At 37.6% G+C, this 20747-nt stretch overlaps 2 protein-coding genes and 1 pseudogene across 3 annotated transcripts; 2 read left to right on the top strand and 1 right to left on the bottom strand.

Annotated features, from left to right (window-relative positions):
- The first annotated feature begins 426 nt into the window (after positions 1–426).
- On the top strand, positions 427–4953 carry LOC120172461 (annotated as a pseudogene).
- A 135-nt stretch (positions 4954–5088) lies between these two features.
- Positions 5089–7582, bottom strand: LOC120172428 (nuclear cap-binding protein subunit 2-like). 2 transcript variants are annotated; one of them, XM_039179887.1, is made up of 8 exons: positions 7462–7582; positions 7155–7378; positions 6936–7074; positions 6712–6745; positions 6349–6459; positions 5893–5928; positions 5694–5803; positions 5089–5429 (listed from the first exon to the last, which is right to left on the bottom strand). In XM_039179887.1, exons 1-8 carry the CDS (start codon positions 7477–7479, stop codon positions 5355–5357), a joined length of 747 nt encoding a protein of 248 aa, XP_039035818.1. In that variant the 5' UTR covers positions 7480–7582; the 3' UTR covers positions 5089–5354. The 2 variants fall into 2 exon arrangements, with proteins under 2 accessions (XP_039035818.1, XP_039035821.1); XM_039179890.1 differs by having other exon boundaries at positions 5694–5800.
- A 99-nt stretch (positions 7583–7681) lies between these two features.
- Positions 7682–8902, top strand: LOC120172453 (protein NUCLEAR FUSION DEFECTIVE 6, mitochondrial-like). Its single transcript, XM_039179910.1, has 2 exons — positions 7682–7955; positions 8046–8902. The coding sequence occupies exons 1-2, from the start codon at positions 7804–7806 to the stop codon at positions 8335–8337; spliced, it is 444 nt and encodes a 147-aa protein (XP_039035841.1). The 5' UTR covers positions 7682–7803; the 3' UTR covers positions 8338–8902.
- The last annotated feature ends 11845 nt before the right edge of the window (positions 8903–20747 follow it).

Raw genomic sequence — 20747 nt, 5'->3', positions numbered from 1 at the left:
ACCATAGGGATCAGAGGATGAATAAATCGAAGAGTTCGTCATCAATTTGAGGAGATTGAGGCGTTTCCTGGTGAAACGAAGGCCATAATCACGTTTAGGGGTCGAAAAGGTGCCACTTGAAAAGTTTGGGCTCCATCAGTCAATGGATGCGACGATCGATGACTGTAGAAGCAACGGTCGTCGAGCCTGTCCGTTAAGTTTTTAATGGTGGGTAATAAAATGAAACAAAAACTAAATGTTAGGTATACTTTAAAAAATGAAAGCTTAGTTATTAAAACGGATAAAAACTAATAATTTAGGTACTAAACGCATAATTTAGCCAAAATTATATATTAAGTCGAAAATTAAGAGTAAAGATGAGGTGGACCTCTTATTGGGCTTTATTTAACTAAACCCAGTCTATCAAGTCGAGGCGAAATCTTCTAGCCGTTTGGACCTTGCTTTCCTCTGTTGTATTTCTGGTTCTAGGGTGTAAGTTCGTCTCTCCAAGCCATTAGGGTTTTTCTTTCTGAGGACTGAGATTCTCTGGAGAGAGAGAGAGAGAGAATGAAGGTGAAAGTCATATCGCGCTCCACAGATGAGTTCACTCGAGAACGAAGCCAAGACCTGCAGAGGGTGTTTCGTAATTTCGACCCCAGCCTACGATCCCAAGAGAGAGCAGTCGAGTACGTCCGTGCTCTTAATGCCGCCAAATTGGACAAGGTACATTCACAATTCAGGATTGAATTATTTTTTTTTATCTTTTTTATATCTAAATTTCACCCACTTTTTGATTATTTTGTTTAGATTTTCGCAAACCGTTTATTGGAGCAATGGATGGTCATAGAGATTCCATCAAGTGTATGGCTAAGAACCCTAATTATTTGAAAGCAATTTTTTCTGGTTCTGACGACGGAGGTAATTTTTATATATTTAATATCAGTAGTACCAAATTTTAATGAAGTTGCTGCGAAAGATTCTAAGTTCTCATCTCCCATCATTACAGATATCCGACTGTGGGACATAGCTTCCAGGTATTCATAGTACATATATATATATATATATATATATATATATATATATATATATATATATATATATATACAATTTTTGTTGCATTACTACAATGATTGGTAGCAATTGTGAAGTCAAATATCAATTTAGTAACATTTTTTTCTTCACCTTTGATAGATTTTTTATAGTTTGTAGTTTGTTGCATTATTATTTAAAATGAATCGCGGTTGACATTTATTTTTGAAAAATTGATTTAAAGGCAAACAGTTTGTCATTTTCCTGGTCACCAAGGTGCTGTACAAGGTTTGACAGTATCGACAGATGGAAGCATTCTTGTGTCATGTGGAAGTGACTGCACATAAGACCCAAATTTTAATAGTTTAATTTGATTTTCAATATGGTGTGGAAGTTGGTTAAGCTGGAATTTAAACACAGTTTCTATCTGAAAGTAGCAACTAAACTTTTTCACTTTTCTATTCTGTTTGGGTTTTCAGTGTTAGGCTCTGGAATGTTTCTGATGCCAATCTTGCTGATTCAGATAGCCTTTCTGATAATTCAGCCAAGGTTTGTCTCTTCATATATTGTTGTATTTCTGAAAAAGCAATAGGTTTTGGTTATAGTTCTTCCTCTCTTAATTCCTTCTCCTAAACCCTGACCTGTCCCCTTTTCACTTTCTATCTTTTTTTTAAACCAAGAATTTCATTGCTACCATCCTAATCTATCTACAACTTGTATTGTTCAGCCGCAAGCAGTTTACGTTTGGAAGAATGCATTCCGGTAAGGATCACGACTTGTCAGAAAATATCTATATTCTTTTGGCCTTTTCTTCTTGTGGGCTATGGTTTCTGTTTTTTTCTTTCTTCTCAGGTGTAAACTGTAATATTTACCTTTTTCTTTTCAGTGCTGTTGATCATCAGTGGGATGGTGATCTCTTTGCCACAGCTGGTGCTCAAGTAGATATATGGAATCACAATAGGTTTTGATCTCCTTGCATCTTATTTTTTTCTTTTCTTTTTCTTTTTCTCCTTTTTCCTTCTGCATAATGCAGATTTATATATTTGTTTATGAGTTTGTGGCTTTCCTTAATTAGGTCTCAGCCAGTGACACGTTTGATTGGGAGCAGACACCACAATATCTATTCGATTTAATCCAGGAGAGCCAAATATCTTGGCAACATCAGCTAAGTACCTGTGGATGTTTGATATAAATTGAATAATGATGCAAACTGCAGAGTTCAAACCGTTTGATTTTCTAATCGTTGTATGCTCTATCCAAGAAAGTTGAAATAGATGACTGGAACAGAACAATGATGTTCATATTGATAGGTCAAATTATACTAAACATAATCTAGCATCTCATGTTTCCGTAAGTCATTTTCCAAACTTTTCGCTTCAAAGCATAAATACTCAAAATAATATTACTGGCCCTACCAACTTCCTTTTTATCATACTGAGCATTGGAACTGGTGTTTCACTGTTTCTTATGTCTGCTCCCTTGTTGGAAAGGGCGATTCTCTTTCAACTAGAGGAGCTGGCTAGGAACAAGGGTGTTATTCTTAGTTGCTGTTTAGTCATTCGTAGTTGTTTTGCTCTTTAATGAAGCAAGAAATTTAGCTAGAGCCTTTCTGGGAATAATTTTTTTCAATGTGATTGCAATTTGTCTATATCATGTTAATCAGCTATGCAGATTAATGTGCATTAATCTAGGTTTTTGTATCTTCTCATTTTCAGTGTTTTAGTATGTATTATAAAGAATTTATGGTTATTTGCATTCATTTTTCTTTTCCTGTTTTTAGTGACCGGAGCATAACATTGTATGATCTGCGGATGTCATCCCCAGCAAGGAAAGTTATTATGAGGGTAATTCTTGATACATTGTGTATGAAAACAGGGAATTGGTATTCTTGTATGAAAACAGGGAATTGGTATTCTTGTATGAGAGGATAATCAAATAATTTTTATTGCAAATATGAACCTTTTGTTCCCTTTTTATTTAATTATAAATGGTGGTGGTTTTCCTTAAAAGAGATGTATAACTTGTTAAATGCAGATCTAATGCGGAATACTTTCTTTTAGTAGTCAATGGTTGGAATTTTGCTTTTAGTGATTGCTTATCAGTAATACTGTAAAATCGATGATTCATCAAAGGCAATCTGATTTTTATTTTGTTACAGACGAAAACCAATTCTATTGCTTGGAACCCAATGGAGCCTATGAACTTCACTGCGGTAAGGGCAAACAAGTTGGAGTTTCTTTTCTTAAAACATATGGTGACATTTTCTTACGGATGCTTCTGCCAATTCTTATATGTTATTTGATATTTTTTGGCAAATAAAAGGAGAGAAAAAGGAACGAATTATTTGTTCTGAAGATCTCTTTTAAATGCAGGCAAATGAGGATTGCAATTGCTACAGCTATGATGCTAGAAAACTGGAGGAGGCCAAGTGTGTGCACAAAGACCATGTTTCTGCAGTGTACGACCTGTAGACTTGTTGCTTGTTTAAGTAATATATTTTGTTGAAAATATTAAGTTCTCTCCTTTTTTCCAGAATGGATATTGATTTCTCACCAACTGGTCGGGAATTTGTAACGGGATCTTATGATAGAACTGAGTCTTTCTTTTCTCTTTTTTGTCCACTGTTTTTGTTCACCAGGGGCATTGTTAGTGTCTAAACATTTTTTCTACAGGTCAGAATTTTCCAGTATAATGGTGGTCACAGTCGAGAAATCTACCATACAAAGAGAATGCAAAGGTTTAATTTCCAACTTTTTAGATATAATAAGGATCTAATAAGGAATTTTCAGTTTATTGAATCTGTTATTAGTTTCTGATTGCTTTCCCTCTCCTTTTAGGGTGTTCTGTGTCAAGTATAGCTGTGATGCCAGTTATGTCATTTCGGGAAGTGATGATACCAACCTTAGGGTCTGGAAAGCTAAAGCATCAGAACAATTGGGAGTAGTAAGAATCTCTTCATTTGACATGATTCATTGGGATTTCTCCACTTGAATCATATTTCCTAGCTATTGTGAAATTTGTTGAGGCTGTCTTATCAACTGAATTAACGTTTATAGCAGAGAATATTTGGTCTGTTTAGGGTCCAAACTCTTTCTTTTGATTCCAATTTTCAGTTGTAGCTGCTTTAAGATGGGATCTTCTTGGATATTCATTGTCACGGTCGGATCCTATTCCATCTCACTTAAGTATCTCATGATCATCCATTCTTCTGCCCTATGCAGGTACTTCCAAGGGAAAGAAAGAAACATGAGTAGCTTGAAGCTGTTAAGAATCGCTACAAGCACCTGCCTGAAGTCAAGCGTATTGCGAGGTAAAATTGAAACTGAAGATTTGGTTCACATTTATAAACTCGTGACAATGTCAATAAAATGTCCATATTGCCGTTCCTTTTTTTTGGTGTTTACCTAGTCTGGGCATTTTAAGGATTTTTGAACTGCACTTAGGAAATTTTTATCAAGCCCTATTTTCACCTCCTGGTATTTTTTTATATTAGGCCAGGTTTTTGTTTCCAGTGTACTGTGTTTTCATCAACTTAGAATGAAACATGGAGCAGGGGACTTTTTTAATGTTATCTTTGATGAATACAAATAATGTTGTATTAAGTTTTTAATGCCACTGTGTTGGTTATGATTGTGCAGGCACAGGCACTTGCCAAGACCAGTTTACAAGGCGGCCAACCTCAGACGCACTATGATTGAAGCAGAAAGGAGGAAAGAACAAAGAAGGAAAGCTCACAGTGCCCTTGGAAGTATAGTGACTGAACCGGTTCGTAAAAGGAGAATCATCAAAGAGGTCGAGTGAGTTGCATGTAAATGTGTCCTCAGAAACTGCACTTTGAACAAAGATCAACACTGCGAATCTGCAGTTCTCTGTTGATTATCTATTAAGAGTTTTCTCAATCAATTGACAATGAATGTATATATACCGTACCATACAAATGTAATTGCTTGGACCTAATTTTTTTAAAGAGAATAATACTCTCTTGAACTACTGAGGAGGTCGCTTAATGGGTACTAACTTGTATTATCAAAATGCTACAGTGAACATTAGTACAGTTTGAAATGCAGAATCAAGGCCAATATAACAAAAAGAAATCACATTAGTTGCAAAGAGAGAAAATTCATTACTTAACTTTAAACATACAACAAATGCCTAAAACCAACATCTAAGACGGTTGCAGCATACTGCCCAAAATCACAAGTCAAGCGCAAAAGCAGCACCATTTGGTGTTATATTGTAGCATGAAAACCCTAAACGTTCTACATCTGGAGCACCTCTTACAACTGCATGAAAATACCAACAATTCCTCACCCGGATATTACACTTCGTAAGACATAAATTATCCGTTAAGGCCGTTGCTTACGATCATCTTCTTCTTCATCATCAGAATCACCACTCTCCCGGAAACGTGGATTCTTCTCCTTTTGAATCAAAATTATGGTTTAAAATGTGCAACAGAATGTAAAAGTGAAAACGACATTGACACTGGAAAATGCAATTAGCATCATATCATCTTTTATTAGTTTAATTTTAAATTTTCTTCCTCCTTTCCTAAAAGCATTTTATCTTAAGCATTTTATCTAAAGCATCCATCTGCACCCCAAAGTGTCTCCTGACGGCTCATATATAATTAAGAGCAAGTAGAGGTACAATAATAACTCAAAAATAGTGTGGTGAAGCATTACCGGTCTAGAGTCATGGTCAGAGGCTCTCCTGGATTCATGATCCGTGGATCTCTTTGAGGACTCGCGTAAATAGCGGTCATCCTCTCGGTGTCGCTTCCGATGGTAATCTGCTTTATAAACAATCAATCAAGTCCATGAATGGCTTAAGCAGGTGTCTACATGACAAGAATGATTAGACATGCAATTCAAAGATAAATACCTCTCCCATGACGATAAGGACCACCATGCCTTCCATCTGTAATTATATAACATGTCAGTATGTTTTATCTTTTCTCCGAGCATATAAACACCCAAAACAACAACAAATGCACATGAATGGACAGAGAATTCTATAAACACAAAGTTAAAATGGTATCCAGGAGATTTTTTCTTCGGTACAAAAGGTTAAACCATGCAGGGAACAAATGATGAGTAGAAATGAAATTTGTATAAACTAAGAGAGCCAAACATTTTCCCCCTCCACTCATCATCTTCCAGTTTTCATTTGAACCATTAGCTTATCTTTTTCTCGGTTCTTTAATATAGAGCATGCGGACTAGAGTCTATAGATCCATATTTTAAAACGAGCAGAAAACAATAGGCAACTTCATGGTTTTATGAGACGAACAAAATGCAAACTATGTAGATCTATAATCAGAAGTATGTAGGAACTCACACTGAGGGGCCATAACAGGTGGGAAAGAGCCCAAGGACCCAGCACCATAATCTACAAGCTGCCTTTGTGCTTCCAACTCTCTTTGAACTAATTTTCCATAGCCACCTCTACGTATAGCGCGTTAAGGTGGGAGACAATATATAGACAAAAAAGCATTCTGAAGACATCACAATGCTTTATTTAGGAATCAATGATCGTATTTCTCAATGCATAAGATCTCACGAGCGACGAAACAAGTGATTATCCAAAATTCTGAACTGATATTAGACTTCAGTATTAATATACTTATGCATCTTATTTTAGTTTCGGAACAAAATAAGAAATTACAAGAATCAAATTTCAAACAAACAGTTGAAAGGATATCAGGATCGTAATCAGTTCGATATTCATCTCGTACCTGCATAAATGTAAAACGAGAAATAGAAGTTTAGCAATACTCTTCATCCCATTTTACATATCATAGATCCATATTATACTAGTCCAAAACTATACATCCAATTCTACAAGACAAAACAATGTAAATTTTCATCAATATATGCATTGAATCAAGCATTTGCAAAGTTGCAGGCAAAACAAAAAGAACTTACTTGGCCGCCGCTTCGACCACGGCCCCATTGCCTTCCTTCAACAAATCCCCAATCGAAATCTACACGAATCGGGCGGTCGTCAAGAATAGTCCCGCTAATATATTTAACAGCATCCTCTGCATCTTCCCTAGAATAATACCTGATGTAAAAAAAAACGCAGCAACCAATTAAGAGCTGTAAGATGAAAATTAGCAAAATTTACGGGGAAAAGAGAGTTACAAGACGAAGCAAAATCCACAAGGTGTTTTAGAGTTCTTGTCAAGGCCCATGATTATTTTCTTAATTTCACCGGCTCTGGAGAAAAGCTCGTAAACTTGTTCTTCGGTAGTGTAAAAAGACATGTTTCCAATATAGACGGTGGTCGAATTGAGGAGTGTTTGCTCGAATTCCTCTTGAGTGCCATTGAATCTTCTGTCACGGTACGCTGAAAGCTTAGCTGGGTCCTATAATTTTAACACCAAAAAATTAGAGAAAAATTATCATCTAGTAATTTACATTGAAAGCAGCTGTGAAGCAAATAACATACCTTGAACAGAGAAGCCATTGCCTTCTTCAAGAGCTCCCAAAAAATCGTTTGGTTGCATCTAATGAATTATAAAGGTCGAGGCTTTTGCCCTTTCCTTTGCCCTTGATGAACACTACAGTAAAGTAGGTAGCCTTCAGCAGGATAATAAAATATTATTGGGCCGTAACTTTTACGAATAAAAAAGGGTTCTTTCTTCTTTTTTTTAGCCTTTGGCCCATTATCGTTTACCCGCTTCGCCTTGACTGGAAAAACTTCCAAAACCCTATTCCTTGCAGCAGCAGCAGCAGCAGGAAGAGAAAGGTAAATCTTTTGATATTTCGGTACCTAAATCATCCCGAAAAGATGCCAATGACATCGTTTTTGGCCGGCGCAAGATCAGTTCTCCGATCAAGTTTTGCTCGCAACGCTGCAGCTGGACTCGCCCCAAAATCCAGAGCTGCACCATCGCTGTTTCGTGTCTCCTCAAGGATTCCTCTCTCCAACTCCATTTTCAGGTTTGCCTTTCAACTTAAAATAGCAGCAAAAAAATCAAATTTTTTTACTATATATAAAGGAAATTCTCTCTTGGTTTTGGGTGTTAAAAGGTGTCCGGTTGAAGCGAGTCTCGGTTTGCAATCGGTGCTGCCGTATCACTCTGCGACTGCTTCGGCTTTGACGAGTTCGATGCGCTCTGTTTCTCGCCGTGGCTATGCTTCGCTTTCGGAAGGTATTGTGATTTCAATCTTTTACATTACTTGCTTTCTGGTTTGTTTATTATTGAGCTTCGACGAGAACTGGATTTGCTACAACTTAGGTGCTTTTCCTTTTTGTTTTGGCTCATTGGTTCTGCTTAACCTTTTGAGTTCTCTTCTTTGGTCTTGTTGGATTTCTGAATGATTCCTACATCTCCTGTTGCAAGTTGAAGAGATTACTTTTTATACTTTGTGTGCATTTGAGGATTGAAATTTGAAGTAATAGGAAGGATCCATTTGAAAATCAAGTATAAAAATATACATCTGTTGTCTGTTTTGTAGTGTCCTTGCATTCAATAGAGAAGTAGTGGTTTTATCAATTTGTCTGGTAGAAACTTCTCATTCTTAGCTATCTAGGATGTTACTTTGTCGGTCTTTTCCTCGGCTCGATTTCTGGTAAGTTAGCATCTCCAATGTACATGTTTGTAGTCCTAGGAAAAGTAAAGAATTTGTTTGTAGAATCTCGTTCCGTATATTCGTTCTTTCAAATTTCTCGTATCGTGTTTCGTGGATTAGCCTCTGAAGGTTCTTTGATGGGCATAAAGAAAGCATCTTGGTAGAAACCACCTAACCAATAGAACAAGGGTTAGCTGGCGCCAAAAGAATCACTGGACTTATTGTTTTCTAGCTTTTGAGCTACGGATTGCATGTTTCTTAGACTAGACATATTATGCTTTTTTATTTATGAGAAGTGATTGAAGACAACATAAATTGGGCGTTTTTCCTGAAATTTCACCGGTGATCGGTATATTTATCGATCTAACACCTGTCATATTATATTTCTCGATCTAACACCCGTAGCAGTAAAGCGCGCCTTCTGACTCGCGCTATATGTTGATTTGGCGTCACGTGGGGTATATCGCGCCCCCTACACCGCGCTATATGCTGACTGGGTTACACGTGGTTATAGCGCTCCCCTGCTCCGCGCTATACCTATTTATCTGACACGTGGGGTATAGCGCGGTGCAGGAGGCGAGCTATAGCTTTAATAACCCGGCCTTTCACACCCCACCCTTCCCTATATATACCTCATCCTCAATCACTTTCATCACACCAAATTCTCTCAAATACTCTCTCGTTTAAGATTTATTTTATAATATTTTTAATATTATGTATTTAATTTATTTAAGTATTTTACTTTATTTAATATTTTACTAATATAATTTTTTTGCAGATATATAATGGAAGGTGGTCTACTTCACTTAGATGTAAATCATATATCTCGATACTTTGCTGATACGGTAACATTTTAACGTTTTAATTTAATTTTAATTATTAGTAATAATTTTTGATTTATTTAATGCATGATTATTAGATTAAGAATTAATTTTTTGTAATTATTTAATTTTAGGAGAAAGATCGTATATTAGATTTTTTTTATTAGGAATCTTAAGTTAGTGATACATAGCCGTGTCTTGCTGTATTTAGTAGAGGCTGGATTTGGTTACATAGGTAGATATCAGGGTCACTGTAAGATAGAACCATACTTTATTTCTGCCTTAGTAGAGCGGTGGAGGCCGGAGACCCACACATTTCATCTTCCGTGCGGAGAGTGCACGTTCACGCTTGAAGATGTTTCTATGCACCTGAGGCTTCCGGTGGATGGAGATGTGATATCAGGGATAGTTTCCGGTTCTTGGACTACTTTGTGCCGGGAAAATCTAGGACGTGTCCCGGAAAGTTTTATCGGAGGTAGGATACCGTTAAATTGGTTAGATGTCAATTTTCGGGAGTTGAGCGCAGACGCCTCTGAGGATGAAGTTAAGATGTATGTACGGGCATGTATACTGCAGTTGATAGGAAGGTTGCTGATGCCGGACAAATCGCGCAACCTAGTTCACTGCATGTGGTTGCGACATCTTAGCGACTTTCGTCTGGCTGGATCATTCAGTTGTGGCTCGGCAGTTTTGGCTTTGCTGTACAGAGAGATGTGTGGAGCCACTGACTACAGGCGTAATGTTATCGGCGGATCTCCTGCTCCTGCAGTCTTAGGCATGGTATTGATTGCCTTTTTTATGTCCCGTTGTGAAGAACACATTCGTATTTCCACTACTTCTGAGGTAATTATAAAATTGATTTTGTATATTAATAATTTTATACAGCGTATAATAATTTTTTTCCTTGAATAGGTGGTCTACTAATAGTAAAAATCATCAGGAACTACCTGATGATTTAAAAAAAATTAAGGTGCTAATCAATCAGAAGGCTGGCACACATGTATGAATTTTAATGTTTAAAAATTAATTTTAGATTATAGTTATATAATTAGATTATTATTTTAATAAAAAATTATATAAGATTTGTTTTAGTTTGAATGGGTGTATATTGTACTGATGATATGAGGGCGGTGATCCCACCTGAGTTGAGGGGCCCATCAGATGTTTGTATAGCGATTGTCCCTCTGATCTGTTATGCGACCGTCGAGTGACACTCTACTGATTGCGTGCTTCGGTAGTTTGGTTGTTTTCAACCAATTTCGGAAGCACCTCGTAATATGGACAAGTTGCATAGCTTAGATAAACGCGGCAAGACAGATACAGATTGGTTGGTGAGGCATCATGAGTTGGTCGTGTTGTGAGAGGATCGACATCGGCGTCTTTCCCGTAGAGAGCCCATTTTTTATGACCTCTTGATGTTTGCTGATGGTTATTATGAGTGGTTCAACAGTAATGAGAAACCGTTTCTGCTTCCCGAGGATGCACGAGGGCAGACCTTTCTGCGACGTCGACAGAGACGTGATCCGACACAGCACCATCGTCCCTCAACTCGTGGACGAAGAACAGGTGCTTTCGGTTCATCCTCAGCTGCACCAACATGACCTTCACAGCAGCCACCGCAGTCATATATGATGCCGTCATCGCCTTTCCATTACCAGATGTCGCCGTCGCCACCGTCTTCGCCTGGTTTTATGACCTCGTCGTCGCCGCCGTCACAGATGATCCCTCCTGGAGGCTATTATGGGTCTATGTTTGCAGATTCGAATTGGGGTTCATATGCTAGATATTTGGCGGGTTCAGTCTCATCACCCATGTTCGCAACACAGACACCTCCTGTACAGTTTTCACACTCAGTAATGTCTGGGTTTTATGAGTTTTCTCAGTTTTCGTAGGCTGGTGAGATAGTCAGTTATACACCTCCAGGGTCCTTATTCTATGGAGGTGTTTCATCTTCATCAGTTCCTCATCAACCTAATGTACCTGCTCAGAACGATGACGACGACGATGATGACAGCGAGGAGTCAGAACCAGTGATACGAAAAAATCCTCCTCGAAACTGACAATCATCGCCTTGCGGAACACATTCGCGTCGCAGGCACCGATAGATTTTTATTTTTATTATATTTGTATTTACTTTATTTTGTTAAATTGTAATTTTTTATTATTTCTCATTTAATACTTATTTTATTTTGTTAAATTTGTTGTACTTTTTTTAATGTATTTCAGTTCATTTTGTTTATTACAATTTAATATCAATTATTGTAATTTGGTTATCATTTACCATTTAATACTTATTGTAAGTTTGTTATATTTAAAATTATATTCAAATACCAAATTGTTATTAGTTTAATAAAATTTAATGATTGTGTTCATTTTTTAATCTTTATCATCGATTATCGAATGACATTAACTTGAAGTAAATGCAAATTAAAGTACAAGAATTATTATTTGATAAACAAATACATCATTTCCTCATCAATTGTTACTTGATGACAACAGAGTTAGACATGTTTTTCTAGTATGTCTCGGGTTTCTACAATGTCTACATCTTCTGTCTTGTCTAGATCTTTCTCGAATATTCATATCACAATGAATTCGATTGGATTTTGGACGACCACACTCCCTCAATAAACTCGGATTTGGTACAATCGGAAGTCAATCTTGAACCTCATCAGGGCCTTTGTCATTACCTATGGGGGGAAACTCAAATTTGTATACCTTAAAAACTTCAGATAGTAGGTATACGGGATTCACAAAATGGTTATAGTCTTGACGTGTATGCGAGCAAGTTGCTATCACATGAGAGCATGAATACTTCAGAGCTTGAAAAAACCTACAGTCGCACGTTCTGTCCCTTAGATTTACTCTTAACGACACAACTTCAATCCCTTGAAGAGGTCGCGGTAACTCTGTATTTTTTCCCTCGTGATAACATGTGCACGTAAATTTCGGAGGAAAAAAGCCCAAGAATTTGTATCTTCTCCTTCGACAAGAGCAAAAGCAACTGGAAGAATGTTGCGATTTCCATCTTGGACAACTGTCAATAATAAAACTTGCTTGTATTTTCCATACAAGAAAGTCCCGTCGATCTGGACTACAAGCTTGCAATATTTGACAACATTAATGCACTGTGTGTAAGTCCAAAAAACCCGGGTAGAATTGGCATCGATCGCGGAGAACTCGATCATTATGGTATGCATAGGAGGTTTCGAAGTCCACAATTATCCCAAGATTCAACCTCCGCACCAGCCTAAACCAGCCTGGAAGTTCGTTGTAAGATGAATCTCATTCGCCATGAAGTTTGACAATGGTATTTTGTTTTGCCAACCAAGCTTTTTTATAGGAGACAGTGTACCCATACTGCGATTGTATAGCTGAAATCAACACTGCAACAGCTATATGAGAGTTTGCTTTTACCATGGGCATGATGACTTTGCATATCACTTCAGAGTCCAAGTTGGGATGATCTTGGTTGACCCCTCCAGCACAACATTTGTAAGGACCGTTGTATACTGTTAGTTCACATATGTTGTTTTTCCTTTTCATTTTCGATACGCGAATCATCCATTTGCATTCGTTTTCGCGTCAGGCACAGTAGCATACATATTTTTCGGTCGTCGATCGGGTTTACTCTGGACTGAACTGAATTACGGATATTGTAATTTTTTATAGCCATCACCGCTTTTTCTTTGCTTAAAAACTCAATGCCTAAAGATAACTCACCATTATTTATTAATGAGTAATATCCATAGTCACCGAGATGAGGCATATCCGCAAATTCTGGCTCGTACATTGCACCATAATCAGCTTCATATATATGTGCAGGAGGGTCAGTTTATGACACATTTCCTGGAACTTCATCATCATCGAAGTTGAATTGCGTCGATTCTGGGTGAATGAATAGTAGAGTCTCAGCACCATCCACACCAGGCTCACGAAGCGGTTCTTCTGGTGGAGATGATGGTTCCTCCATGCTCTCCACATTTAGGTCGAAGAACATACTACTTGTACGTCTTCCCCTTGAACTGAAAGGCATATCGACATTGAGATCGAAAAAACTCGCAGTCGAATGCCTCCCCTAGAGCTTGAAGCCATCGTGTCAAATGAAAACTGCACAGATGGTTGCGTCGATGGCATCTCCATATGATCAAAGAAATTTGCAGATAAATGCCTTCCCCATGAACTGGACGCGGTGTTGCCATACAGATTATTCGTGAACCCACCTCGGTACATATCGTAAGGAGTTGCGGATGAATGTCTCCCCATTATGGCATTAAAATCATTACACATTACTGTAGTCGGGCTGTCAACTTGATCAACTTGTTCAGCCATCCTATTGTGGGAGCTTAATGATTGACCCCGAACATCAATCACTTGAACAAAATGTGCATACATCTCAATAGCGGCGTCTGAATAATTACTTTGAGCTTCAACCATCATTTCAACATCATCATTGTTCGAAAGTTTGAACGCTGTATAAGTTAATAGCAACAATGATGTTGGAAATTTGTACTACAACGACGACATTCTTCTACTACTTCTATCATGAATCTTCCTCGAAATCTTCGTTATCAGCTTCTCAAGAGTTATGTTTCTCTTTAATGATATTTTTAACAAGCTCATTTGATACGAAAACAATGTCGGTTTCATCTTCTCGAATTTCACCATCATAATAAACAATAGTTGAAAGTCGCGCCATTCTTTGAGTTTAAAAGTGCGGCAATATTATATCTGCAAAAAAATAACTGAAAAAACATGATTAAATAAATTATATATGAACGAAAATATAACACAATAAATTTTTACACATCAACGTAAATAATTTAAATAATATAATTTTATATTATTACCTACACCGTAAAACTATTTCGACGTATACTCTCGCTTTTCAATTTTACAAACATAAAAATTAATTGAAAATAATTAGTATAATATTTTTTCAAATAATCATAATAAATAATAAGTATAATAAAAAAAATTATAACAAAATTACCTTATAATGAAAAATCGCACGAACTTCTAAACTAAATATGAGAAGATTGCCAAAATTATTGACTCGTTGACGGAATTGTTGTATTAATTTATAAGTTGAGAGGAGAGATGTGATGAACTTAACCGGGGGAGAAGGATATATATAGTCATACAAGGCGCGGTACCTGCACCGTGGTATTATGGTATAATTGTCTAGATACACAGATATTGTAACACCCCCAACCCATACCCGACCCGGATATGAGTCAGAGATACTACATTGACTTTAAAACACAACTCTTAATAAATAAATAGTAAAATATTTGAACTTATATTAAGAGAATACAATAATATACATACTGTAATATGAGTTTACAAAAATATTCAGAGCATACACAACTTAACCCTTTAATTACATGACAACTGCTATTACTTAACAAAATGACCTACTGATTAAGTTGCTTCTGATCTGATGGTTGCAGGAGTAATACTGGCAAGCTGTTCACCTGTCTCTTCTAATTCCTCGGATCCTACGTGTGAAACACTCACACGCTAAGTCATCGACTTAGTGAGGCAGCAATAATAAGGCAATGTAATGTAATGAAAATGTCAGGATCATATGCGATGAGATGCAAACATGTAACTAATCAATGTAGTATACTTCATCAATATCCATACCTGTAAGAGTATGACTGTAACATTCATTATTCAGTATTAATAAGTTTATTGGCCCATGATAGCATATTGAGAACCTAAGGTATTTGAGTAATGTGAGGTTGTGCACTATGCTGTCACCACAGCTCGTATAAATGCACCGAAGTGCCCGTAGAATTGCACCGAAGTGCCCGTAGAATTGCACCGAAGTGCCCGTAGAATTATGTCCATAAGGACCACGTAGAATTCTTTAAGAATCATATACATATACTATGGATCAAGTATGTGTCTTTCAAGACTTCACACAGGTTCCAAAGGATATACATATGTCCTAAAGAACCGAGTATACCCTCTACCCTTGGCATGCCAACTATACCTATAGTTCTCATCTACATAACATGGGCTTATACATTTCCCGTAGTTCATATCGCGTAGCCATAGTATTTTCATACCTTTAACACATAGGCATCTCATTTACATACCTTTATCATATAGTGCATATAACTTTTTCTGCATATTCATGTCATGCAATACGTATAATATGAATTCATGTCATATAATACATTTAATACAAATTCATGTCATGTATCATAATATGGAATGTAATCATATGTCAAATATGGAATCTAGACTTATCACAAGTCTAGAACTGAATATACTACTATATTCATGCTATGCATATGCACTCACCTATACTTCTTTGCCTTTTCCTCGATCGATTCTACTTGTAGATTGTTCCCGAACTCGAGTAGGCTCGGTATCTACATAAACATAATTTTTAAGATGATCATCAGATGTCTATGTCTTACAATTAAGCTTTAATAGCTTACTAATTTAAAGAATTTATAGCTTAGTCTTGCTTTCTTTTCTTTCTTTCTTTTTTTTTCTCATGGGGGAATCGGTTCCCCCCCTAGGGGTATCGATTCCCCTCAAGCAATCTGGAATTTCATATACGATGAGGGGGTATCGGTTCCCCCCCTGGGGGTACCGATTCCCCTCTAACATTCTGGAAATTCATTTCGTTGAGGGGGTATCGGTTCCCCTTGAATGGGTACCGATTCCCCTAACCCAGAAATCCTATTTTTAGCCCGAAAATCATCTAATTTCAACTCAAACATACATATTTCAATCCCTTTACTACTCTTAGCTCTCATACACTTACTTAAACTAACTATTATCCATTAAATACCTCTAAAACTTAGAAATCTAATTCTCCATATAGCATTAAGAATCCAACCCAAATTCCAATATGTTCTAATTTGAATTCTAACACCTCCTACTTCTTAGTTAGCTTCTTGACAAGTCAAAAATCTGATTCAAACATCAAAACTCATTCCTATCAAAATTTCCCTAAAATTCATTTTCCAAATCATTCTCTAAAACACTTATCTTGTTGTTTTAATGTCATATAAGCTTTCCTTTAGCTTATATAACATCCAAGCTTTCATTTCCAATCTTAACAATCAAAGAAACTACTAAGGTTCAGATTCTTACCTTAATTGCTAGCCCCACGTTGAGAGAAGGAAGAGAAGAAAATAAGGAAGAATGAAGAAGAAATGGGAGGTTCTGGAACCTAAAATCACACGTGGTTATCATATATACCCCATAACATTTTATTTTAATTAAAATTTTCCTTACCAATGACCATTTGGTCCTCATCTTAATCTCATATTTACCAACCTTTATTTTTAAACTATATAATTATTCTACTTTAATCACCAAATGTTGAAACTTTGCAAATTAATCACTAACCCGGCATGGAGGATGTTACAAATCTCTCCCCCTTAAGAAAATTCGTCCTCGAATTTTTCATTGCACGAACAAATGAGGGTATTGATGTCGCATATCCTCTTCACGCTCCCACGTTGCTTCTTTTACTCTGTGATTTCTCCACAATACTTTGACCAAAGGAATAATCTTGTTCCTCAATTGCTTAACTTCATGTGCTAAAATTTGAATCGGTTCTTCCTCATAAGTCAAGTCAGAACGAACCTCAATCTCTTCTGGTGTCACGATATGAGAAGGGTCAGATCTATATCTTCGAAGCATTGAAACGTGAAAAACATCATGTATCTTTTCCATTTCAGGTGGTAAAGCTAGCTGATATGCTACCGGTCCTACTCTCTTTACAATCTCATAAGGTCCAATAAACCGAGGACTTAATTTTCCTTTCCGACCAAATCTCAACACCTTCTTCCATGGAGACACTTTTAAAAACACCTTATCTCCAACTTGAAATTCAATTTCTTTCCTTTTAAGATCAGAATAGGACTTTTGCCGATCAGAGGCCACTTTGAGGTTATGCTGAATTTCTCGAACTTTCTGTTCTACATCTTGAATTAAATCCGGACCAAGAACACTTCGGTCTTTGAGTTCATACCAATTTAATGGAGTACGACATTTTCTTCCATATAATGCTTCATAGGGGGCCATCTTTATACTAGACTGATAACTATTGTTGTAAGCGAACTCTGCCAGCGGTAAAAACTTTTCCCATGATCCTTTAAATTCCATTACGCACGCTCTCAACATATCTTCCAATATCTGAATAGTTCTCTCTGATTGCCCATCAGTCTGAGGATGAAAAGCCGTACTAAAGTTTAAACGAGTCCCCAACGCTCCATGCAAAGATTTCCAGAATCTAGAAGTGAATCGAGGGTCCCGATCCGAGACTATGGAAACAGGTACTCCATGCAATCTAATAACTTCTCTAATATACAGCTCTGCATACTTCTCCATAGAGAAATCCGTTCTAACAGGGAGGAAATGCGCTGACTTAGTTAATCGATCAACAATTACCCAGATTGATTCTCTTTTGTTCGGAGTCAAGGGTAACCCCGAAACAAAATCCATCGTAACATTTTCCATTTCCATTGAGGAATGAAAAGCGGTTGCAATAATCCTGATGGCACTTGATGCTCGGCTTTGACTTGTTGACAAATCAAACACTTAGACACAAATTCTGTGATGCTTCGTTTCATCCCTGACCACCAAAATCGATCCTTCAAATCCATACACTTGGTTCCACCCGGGTGCATCGTTAACGGACTGCAATGAGCCTCTGTTAATATCTCCTTCTTCAAGTCGTCATTGCCGGGTATTACAATTCTTCCTTTACAATAAAGATTTCCATCTGACTTAATCTCAAAGTCTTTAATCTCTTTGTTCTTTACTTGCTCAATTCTTTTCAAACACATTTCATCTTTACCTTGCAATTCTCCTATTCGTTCCAACCATGTTGGTCTAAGGATTAATTCTGCACAAAGACCACCGTCTCCCGTTAAAGATAATCTTGCATCCATAGCTCGTAAAGCTGCAAACGTCTTTCTACTCAGAGCATCTGCTACCACATTAGCCTTTCCGGGATGATAGTCAATTATCACATCGTAATCCTTTAAGAACTCAACCCATCTACGTTGCCTCAAATTCAATTCTTTTTGAGTCATCAGGTACTTCAGGCTCTTATGATCCGTATAAGTAACAACGCTCCCCATAAAGATAATGACGCCAAATCCTGAGAGCGAATACTACAGCAGCCATTTCTAGATCATGAGTGGGGTAATTCCTTTCATGTGGTTTCAACTGTCTCGATGCGTACGCTACCACTTTTCCTTCTTGCATTAATACACACCCCAACCCGTTATGGGATGCGTCACTGTATACTACAAAATTCTTGCCAGATTCCGGTTGAACCAATATCGGAGTTTCCGTCAAAATTCTCTTTAAAGCTTTGAAACTTTCTTGACATTCAGAAGTCCAAACAAATGGTACGTTCTTTCTCATTAGCTTTGTTAGAGGCAGCACAATCATAGAAAAATTCTTAACGAATCTTCGATAGTAACCGGCAAGTCCAAGAAAACTCCGAACTTCAGACACATTCTTAGGAACTTCCCAATCCATTATAGCTTTAACTTTCTGAGGGTCTACTCTAATCCCAACTGCCGAGATCACATGTCCCAGGAAAATTACTTCCCTTAACCAGAACTCACATTTGGACAATTTGGCATACAACTTTTTATCTCTTAAAATTTGCAAGACGATCCTCAAATGTGTGCTATGTTCTTCATGGGATTTCGAGTACACCAGTATGTCATCAATAAAGACAACGACAAACTGGTCCAGATAGGGCTGAAAAATCCTGTTCATGAGATCCATGAAAGCAGCAGGTGCATTCGTTACTCCGAATGGCATTACTATGAATTCATAATGACCATATCTCGTTCTGAAAGCTGTCTTCGGAATATCTTTCTCCTGGATCTTCAATTGATGATAACCCGAACGTAGATCAATCTTTGAAAATACCGAAGCTCCTTTTAGTTGATCAAACAAGTCATCAATGCGCGGAAGGGGATACTTGTTCTTGATGGTCACCTTATTGAGCTGTCGATAGTCAATGCAAAGACGCATTGATCCATCCTTCTTTTTAACAAATAACACCGGAGCTCCCCAAGGCGATACACTTGGTTGGATAAATCCCTTCTCTAGCAATTCTTGTAATTGATTCTTTAACTCTTGCAATTCTTTCGGAGCCATTCGATAAGGTGCCATTGCAATCGGAGCTGTTCCCGGCATTATTTCTATTTGGAATTCTACCTCTCTATCCGGAGGTAATCCTGGCAATTCAGCAGGAAAAACATCAGGGAACTCTCGAACTATTGGAATTTCCTCTAACCTTTTCTCTTGAGCTCTTGAATCAATCACATTTGCCAGAAAACCCTGACATCCTTGTAGCAATAATTTCTTGGCAGACATCACTGATATTACATTCGCTAACGGATTAAACTTTTCACTGTTCACACTTATCTCTATTCCGTCTGGACTTTTCAGAGTTACCTTTTTCAATCTGCAACTAACATCTCCATAATACCGGAACAACCAATCCATTCCCAGAATCACTTCAAACTCATCAAAGGGTAATTCCATCAGATTAGCAGGGAATTCAATTCCCTGAATCTTTATGGGACACCCCTTACAAACTTTATTCACCCGGGCACTCTGGCCTAACGGAGTTGTGACTATAATCTCATTACTCGTAGCTTCTAAGGGAATCCCCAACTCCTTTACTAACTTACTTGTAATATAAGAATAATTAGAACCCGGATCAATCAGTACCAATACTAATTTATCATACAACTGAAAAGTACCTGCTATAATATCAGGGTCATCACGATCTTCACTTGTCTTTAGGTTGTATACTCGAGCAGTGGATCGAACTTCAGGTTGAGCAGAGAATTCAGACGGGTTCCTTCCTCTGCCTCTTCCTCGTCCTCTTTGTGAGAAAGAACCAGCTCTTCCAGATGGTGCCGGCTCACCAATAATCAATGGACAATCACGGACAAAATGTCCAGCCTCTCCACATCGAAAACAAGTCCCAGCAGCCATACGACAAGTTCCATAATGGTTTTTCCCACACTGCTGACACTGTCTCCCTTGACCCGGAGTAGATCTCCCAACACCAGATTCCACTGACTGCGTCTGTCTAGGTCTTGCCTGACTTGCTCCCCTAGCAGACGATGCAACTGATTCTGATCTAGCTTGTGATCGAAATCCCGAGTCTCTTCCCCTTTTTGTTGGTGTTGAACCAGAATAAGTAGTCGTCCTCTTTGATGTCTGAACTCTTGAGTCCCCAAATCGTTCATTCTGAGCCCTTTCAAGAGCTTTTGCACGATTAATCACTTCCTGGAACGAGGACAGGTTTAATACTGTCAACATT

This window comes from Hibiscus syriacus, unplaced genomic scaffold (genome assembly GCF_006381635.1).
Source record: "Hibiscus syriacus cultivar Baekdansim isolate YM2019G1 unplaced genomic scaffold, ASM638163v2 tig00003041_pilon, whole genome shotgun sequence".
NCBI classification, from domain to species: Eukaryota; Viridiplantae; Streptophyta; class Magnoliopsida; order Malvales; family Malvaceae; genus Hibiscus; species Hibiscus syriacus.
This window is presented reverse-complemented; position numbering and strand designations above follow the sequence as displayed.